The 8,288-nt window shown below is 44.3% G+C and overlaps 1 protein-coding gene across 1 annotated transcript in view; it reads left to right on the forward strand.

The window, feature by feature from the left end:
- The first annotated feature begins 4,387 nt into the window (after positions 1 to 4,387).
- Positions 4,388 to 8,288, forward strand: part of LOC101982959 (interferon-induced protein with tetratricopeptide repeats 1-like) — a 6,685-nt gene continuing 2,784 nt past the window's right edge. The window contains exon 1 of the mRNA XM_005352165.3: positions 4,388 to 4,562. Within this exon, the coding sequence (XP_005352222.1) occupies positions 4,558 to 4,562 (5 nt within the window). The 5' untranslated portion in view covers positions 4,388 to 4,557. The remainder of the gene's footprint in view (positions 4,563 to 8,288) is intronic.

Raw genomic sequence — 8,288 nt, forward strand, 5'->3', positions numbered from 1 at the left:
CAGCTGATTTCCTTTCCTGTTTCTCTGCAGCTGGCCCCACAGAAGAGAAATCGAAACCAGAAAGTAAAACTGATGTCACCATTTGTGTACAAATGAGCTGAAAGAGAGCCAAGCCTTTCAGGGACTAGCTTTGTGCTGTGTCAGGAAGTATTGATGTCTTAGATTTGCAACAGAGAGGATAATCAACCTGGAGAAGGAAACCTTTACCACAGCATCCGTCCTCATTATTGCCTCAATAGTCCATCCTCACTCTCCTCACCCCTGTGACCCACAGGCCACTGTAGGGAGCAGTTTCTATTCCCCAGGAGCAAGGATTTTTCTCTGCTTCATTCACTAAGCTCCTTTCTCAAGGATAAGAGCACACTCCATGACCTGGCAGGGACTTGAAATGCAGATGTTGAATGAATGGACGCACATTCTGATAGCCACCTACCTGCATTTCTAGGCTGTGGCTCCCTGAGGGAAGTGACCCCCTGCCTCTAGAGGCTTTAGTTTCTCCTGTTCTGAACTGGAAACAATACTGTTACCAGATCACCATGGTGACGGGAGGATGAAGTGGGTGAATGAGTGAAATGTTCCAGAATCATGCCTGGCACCTACGAACTAGTGTAATTAGTAACCAAAATCATTAACTGGAAACAAGAAGGGGCAAACTTTGGATATTTGCTTTTTCGGAGCCCAAAATAGTCTGACATTCCATGACCTGTCATGATCACTAACAATCTAGAGGCAAATCATGTTTAGGGCACTCTATGTACCCCTGGATCCCTTGGGACCCGCCTTCTGGGGCAGCATGTGCATACCCAGGTGTTCAGCAGCTCTCATCTGTGATGAAAGAGAAATGTGCTGGTCCTGCCTTTTCCTTATTTATGCTTGTGTTCGTTAATCTTGGCCGTCTGCTAGTCTTGGTAAAGCACAGGTCTGCCTCTGTCTGTGGAAGTGTTTCCAGAGACACTGGCAAATGAGAAAGCAAACAAGATGGAGAAGGCCTAACCTGAATGTCAGTAAACATGGCAGAAGGGGGGAAGCTGGCATGAGCACCCATGATGAACCCTATGTGACCACTTGAATGTTTGTAAAGTGCCCTCTCCCAAGAACACTCCATAAAGACTCACATGAAGACTTTTGTTTTTGAAACTTTGAACACTGACTTCCACCAGGAATGATCCAAGTGCCTTTCAGGGCTCAGTCCTTGAATGGGGTGTCATCATTGGTCCCTCTTTTTCTCAGGCATTCAGCAACTTGGCCTGAGCAGCCACTGGCTTTCTGGGCTCTTCACAGAAGGATACTCTGGAACTGTACGACCTCTAATTATACAGGACCATCTAATATATCCCATAGAATAAACCCTTTGGGAAGAATATACAGACCCATAGGTCAAAAGGTCATAACACAATTTCCCGACGTGTTTTCTGGGTCACACCAAGACCCACTACTAAAAGTAGATTCTCACTTCTGTCCTCACTGACAAATCAAAATGTTTAAAGTGATTTTCCGCATGAACTTCAGCAGTTAATGTAGCAGTGAACCAGCTTGGCATCTCTGTCTCCTTCCGCAGAACGTACTTTAGTTTGATTAAATGTCTTTCCCGAAGGTCCATGTCCCAAAGTCATGGTTGACAGCTGATGGTACTAATGGGTCCAATGACAGTAATTAGGTCATTGATGGCATGCCTCTGAAAGGGATTTGGGGGTCCTAGCCTCTTCCTGTCTCATTCCTTAGGTCCTGGTCACCACGTGACAGGAGCTTCCTCTGCCCTGTTCTCTCCATTATAATGTGTTTGCTGTAGGCCCAAGTGACCAAGTACTGAAACCTCTAACACTGCAAGCCAAGATAAATCTTTTCTCTTTTTATGTTAGTTGCCTCAGGTATTTTGTTATAATTACAGAAATTTAACTAACACAGAAATAAACTCAGCATTATTTCTTTTGCTGTGGTTCAAATGTATCCCCTGAAGTTCCTGTGAGAAACTTGATCCCCATGTGCCAATGTAATGAATGGGGCGCCTCGTGGATTGTAGGATGCTGAGTCATAGGAGCCAATGACCCAGCATGAATGGACCAATACCGTTACCATGGCAGCAGGCCTCCCTAGAAGAGCAGTTGCTTCTTTCTGGCTCTTTCATCCTCTTTGCTTTTCCACCTTGAGATTGCCCACCAGGAAAGTACTCGACACTCCCTCATCTCCTACATCCTGGCTTCTTAACTGTGGGGAAGCCAAACTTCATTATGCATTACCCACTCCATGGCACTCTGATAGAAAAGATGAAAGGACTAAGGGTCTTCTTTTTCAAAAATAAAAAAAAATGTGTGTTTTGGGGAAGAGAGAGAGAGAGAAGAATCTAGAAAACAGAGAGAAGGGAAAAGACTACCCGTGACCAGCACCATGGAAATGGGAGAACAGGAAATAATAGTGGAGACATCAAGATATAACATAGTAAAGGAAGCAATAGAGAGTAAGGAAACAAAAGAGAGAAAGCAAATGGCAAGGGTTAGAGGTAGGTGGATGGATGGATAGATAGACAGACAGACAGACAGACAGACAGACAGACAGACAGACAGACAGACAGACGAGTACAATGAGATGAGACAAGCAGAGAGTAATGACAATAGCCAGGTTATAAGAAGGCTGAGTAGCTGTCAGGAGGGAAGCCTGTCAGGAGGAAGGAGTTTAGAGAAGAAGAGGGAGTCAGAAACGCGAGGATGTTCGCATGAACTTGGAAATTTATAACAGGTGATAACTGTGATAGTGATGGTTTTTAGAGACCAGTATGAGCTTTGATACACTGATGGTGCCATGGGTAGCCATATGCCCCTCCTATCAGGTGAGGGAAACGACTGCTTTTTGGCAGATAGGCACTGGTTTCACAAGTTCCTGGGGAATTCCAATTTTATCTGACTACCAGAAATCCTCCTATAGTCTCTCCACTCCCCTAATGATAGACAATTAAGTTGACCTCATTTCTTGGTTCTAGTGACCAGTGTTGTCTTTAGCATGGAAGGGCAGATGTTTCTTTTTACCAAAAAAGAAAGAAAGAAAGAAAGAAAGAAAGAAAGAAAGAAAGAAAGAAAGAGAAAGAAAGATTAGGACCAGCAGTAGTAGTGCATGCCTTTAATGCCCGTACTTGGGATGCAGAAGCAGGTAGACCTCTGAGTTAGAGGCCAGCCTCATCTACAAAGTGAGATTTAAGGCAACCAAGGCTACACAAAGAAACCTGTCTCAAAAAGAAAAAGAAGAAGAGGAGAAGGAGGAGGAGGAGAAGGAGGAGGAAGAGGAGGAGGAGAAAAAGAAGAGGGGGGAGAAAAGGAAGAGGAGGGGAGAGGAATAGTGGGGAGAAATAGGGGGTAGAAGAACCGAAGAAAGGAAAGAGGGAGGGAGGGAAGGAAGAAGGGAAGAAGGGAAGAAGGGAGGAAGGAAGGGAGGAAAAAAGGAAGATTGAAGGACTCTGTGGTTAAGAGCATTTGCTGCTCTTTCAGAGGACTGGAATTCAGGTCTCAGCACCCAAATTGGGTAGCTCACAGCCTGGACATCTGGCTCCCTTAATCTGGCCTCACACATATGTGACATATGCACAGACACACATGTACACATAATAAAAAATAAATTAAAAAAAAACACTGATGTTTAAAAACAAAACAGCAAGTAGACAGGAGTGGACAGGTGTGGGCACCACCTAACCAAGCTTGGCTTCTCTAGAGGCTTTTCCTAACATTTGGGGTTTCAGAGATAAAGATTCTAGCTTATCAACTCACTGGGATTCCTCAGAGAAGAACATCTATATCCCGGCCAAAGCTCATAACAATGTATGCTACCTTCAAATAATACAATGATTCAACTCTTTGCCAAGCAAAACACAGAAACAAGAGCGTGTGAGGCTGTCTGCTGAGCTTGCACCCTAGCTGATGGAAAGGGGGTGTGGCTGCAGAGTGGAGCGGACATGCCCTTCTCTTTGCTCACATCAGCCATGCGCCTCTGGCCTCACTCAGGCCGCTTTATGCCTGAGCTTCTGCTCATGTCTATTGCAGACAGGCTGCTCACTCTGGAAATGTCATGGACTAAACACCTCTGAATTAACAGCAAACTCTTTCTCCTCTCCATTAAACATATTGAGCATTTAAGTAGCTATCAAAATCCAGAACTCTGGGGAAACGTTGAGGTTTTCATAGATACTGGATTCAACTTCAAAGAATCATTAAAAAATAATAATAAAAATGTAGGTGTTACCTACTGGTCATGGACTGTTGCCTGCAGGCAGTCTGTTCCAGAGCCTTCTCCCCATTGGTTCAGGGGAGAGAGCAAGAAGGCCAATCCCTGCTTGCTTTGAGCTTCCTTGCAGGGGGAAAGCCACAGGCTTTAGTTTCACTTTTCACCGTCAGTTTCAGTTTCCTGCTGGTGGCTGGAGCACTGGAGGACAGCCACAGAGCTGTTGCCCAGCACAGCCCAGCCGAGAGTCCAGTGGGTGCGAAAGTCCACAGCAGAGCAGAGCATCAAGGAGGGATCCTGAGGAGTCCTGTCCTGGTGAAAGTCCAGAGAACTTCAGCCACCGTCATAGCCACCATGGGGTAAGGATTTCCGTGCTCTGCAGTTTGAATGAACCTAGGACACAGACATTTGCTTGTGACCAAGTTTAACTGAGTCTGCTTATATTCCTTTGCTCTGTCCTCTGGCTTCTCTTCTTACTACTGAAAAGGGAAAAGGACACTAATTGTCCTGAGGGTTTTGGGATTTTGTTTAATGAGAGTGCTGTTGGCACCCAGGATGGGTGACAGGAAGCTTGATTTAGTTTTTAAGGCTGTCTCACACATGTGGTTCAAAATACCTAGGGGAAAATTTAGCATGAACATATCTCATAGAGACAGATGATTACCTATGAGTGCCAGGTGCGTTGTTACCCATCCCAGGTTGGTTTAACCAGTGCACAGAACACATTCTTTTTTTATCTTCCAGGATTAAGAAACAAAAAAATATGGAAATACAATTTCTTCTGACAAGAGGTATTTTAGTGCCCCCCCAACCACAAGAAACTCAGTATACATGGACATATATTATACATGAAACTATATGTACGTATAGTATATATATTCAATACATATGTGATATATATTATTATATATCCAAGAAATACTAGGCACTGAGTGGAGTCTTCTTTATGCGAATGGCTCTGATTTTTTTATGTTTGAAATTGCCTTTTGGGTTTAAAGTGCCAGTCAGTGGAGTTCTTTTTCACAGACTCTAGGACTTCATTGAGCATCTTTTGACTTGGGCAATTACTCTTCTGTCTTTGTACAAAGGATCATCAATAGTATGTGAGGATGCAGGAGACGGAGAACAGCTGTTGTCTGATGAGACAGAATACAGAAATCACAGTGGTAGAAAAGTGTGGATCCCAAGTAACTAGAGGGCAGTAGGCTGGAGAGGACCAGTCAGGTGACAGTCATGGTTATGGGGTCAATATTCCAATCCATGCCTGGGTCTAGAGTTCCCATGACTCTAGCAGGTAGCTAGAACTGATTTGCAAATGAGTGCATGCAGTATGAGAAAGGCTGGAGATCTCCAAGTACACAGGGGAGGTTGGATGCTGAGATCTCCAAGTGCACAGGGGAGGCTGGATGCTGACATCTCCAAGTGCACAGGGGAGGCTGGATGCTGACATCTCCAACTGCACAGGGGAGGCTGGATGCTGAGAACTCCAGGTGCACGTGCTCAGTGGGATCCAGGTTGCTCTCTGTCCCAGTTGCTCACACAAATGGTGGCTGCCTCTGTGCTGCTCAGCTTTCCTGTTGCAAGTGCTTGTGCATAAGTGCATGTGCCTCCCCCTTGGGGCACAGCTCCCCAAAAGAATCCTTGGGGACCTCCCAGTAAAGGCAGCTCTCCCTGGATAGCTGGTGTCCAGTTGTCAGAATGCTCTTAGCTGCCCTGCCAATGTCTTTATTTCCCATAATGTGAGGACAAAATCTCTAACTCCAGCTGTGGGCTGCTGTAGGCAGGGAAAGCAAATTCAAGCAGGATTGAATCGGATATCCCCGGGCCATGACTAATTTTCCTACAGAAATCTGTCCATCATTCCTAAGTGCTCTGGAAAGAAGGGATAACCATGCATTAAGTTATTTTGGAGGGAGACAGAGACAAACAGGCAGAGACAGACACAGAGAGAACAGAAATTGCTTCTGCTTTTGTCTCTTTCGAGCCTGGCTCATCGAATGTTACAGGTTAAGATCTGAGTCCAGGCAGGCATAGCTTCCAGGCATTCCCAGATACACTTTTCAGATAGCCAAGTCATTATGTCCAATATCAATGAACTGGGCCAGGGCCACATGACTAGAAACAGAAATGGAGACATTTCATTACAGCAGTCTGGAAATCAGAATGGAAGAGTGAGATGAGGGATAAACCCAAAGAGCACTGGACCACGAAACTCATACCCTTTACATGGCATGAACAAAGAGCCCTGTCTCTTCTCCAGGTTGGTACATCATGGACATTTTGAGCATCCTCTGTCCATTACTTGAAGCCTAGAAAAGGAAGTTCCGCCAGAGTTTCTGTGCAAACAGGCTTCATTGATGGTCATTGCTGTTGCTCTCTCTTTGGTGCCCAATCTCAAGCCACTCTCCATAAGATCTGAAGTGTCATAAGAAAGGAGGGGGGAAGCATCACAATTGCTTCCCTAGGAGATTTAAAATAGTGCAGGGCAGATTGCTCAGTGGGTAAAGGTCTTGAGAAGCAATCATGAGGATTGCAACCCCAGTGCTGTTACTGAGAGAAGAACAAGAAACCACTGTCTGTCCTTCCCAAAAACCAAGCAGGTGAAGCCAAGTGTAAAATGCTATCCTCTGACCTTCATATGCATGCCTTGGCTATAGGACACCTTGCACACACACACAAACAGACACACACACACACACACATGCACGCATGCACAATGTGAATGGCACATGAAAAGAAGTACTGAGGAAACATAATTTTGGCCAAACATCACGTCATTTCAATCATCGTCCTTGTCCTCAAGTCAATAATGTTCAGGGAACTTCTGCATTTAAAACTTGTGTCATGCAGAGGAAATAGGATTTGAGCTAGAGAAAAGGTTTGTAGACCAAGGTGACTTTAATCCGGGACCCACTGAGCCAATGCTCACAGTCACACAAAGCTTCCATTGAGTCAGTGGTACTATGTTCTGCACTTCCAGTCTGCAGAACTGATGCTAATGTACCACAGAAGGGGATTTCAGAAAGATTCACTGTGGGATTATTAGTGGGAACTTCACTGAAAGAAGAAGACAAGGTTTCTATAGTTCAGTGGTTTTCAACCTCTGGGTCACACTCCATCTGGGGTCACAGATGGAGCATGACCCCAGATTTACATTATGATTCATAACAGTAGCAAAATTACAGTTATAAGCTGGCAACAAAATTATTTTATGGTTGGGGGTCACTACAAGATGAGGAACTGTAAAAAATGGTTGCAGCATTAGGAAGGTTAGAAAACACTATGGTTTAGCAGAAGTGGAAGAGGAGGCCATCAATAGTGCTTAGTATAATCTTCATAGCATTTATAGATGGAGGCATGGGGTACAGGTGAGCTAACCTGATCCATGAGGTATCTAGATGACTGTTTCCACTGGCCTACTTTGATGACTGTCTGTTTCCATTAACTCAGCTTTTTGGGCAGGATGCTAGTTTGCTCTATTATGGGTAATACAAGGTAGCACACCTGTATTCTACTATTTTTGGCATTGTAGATGTCAAATGGAAAGATGACCTAATGTAATAAAAACTCAGAAGTCAGAAATTGAGATAAAAACCTGAAAGATCCCAAGAAAACTGAGTAATTGACTGACCCTCTCTCCACCTTTTCTGGATTCTCAAGCCCTGAAAACTCCCCCCAAACCTCCAAAGGTTGGAAGTGTTTTTTTCGAGTCCTCTCGAGCCACACTGCAAAGACTTTTCCTCAATATGGAGTGTTGAACCCATGGACAGTCCTATTTAGGTCAGTTCAGGTGGCAGGCACTTGTGCACATTGTCCTCAAAGACATAAGAAAAAGGGGATAGTTTTGTAGAGTTTTAAACCATAGACAGGAGTCTGACATGTATGCTCGTGTGTCTATACTTGTGTAACCATGTCCAGCTTCGACAGAAAGGAATAACTTGCAGCCTAAGTCTGTAAGTACACGTACATAGACGTGCATGGACAAGGAGTCTCTGGCAGTTCTCATAAATGGACCTGAGAGATTGATGTGAAATATATCAAGAAATTCTTTTTTTTTTAATTTTATTTTTTTATTTATTTATTGA

The sequence above is a fragment of the Microtus ochrogaster genome, chromosome 8 (genome assembly GCF_000317375.1).
Source record: "Microtus ochrogaster isolate Prairie Vole_2 chromosome 8, MicOch1.0, whole genome shotgun sequence".
NCBI lineage: Eukaryota > Metazoa > Chordata > Mammalia > Rodentia > Cricetidae > Microtus > Microtus ochrogaster.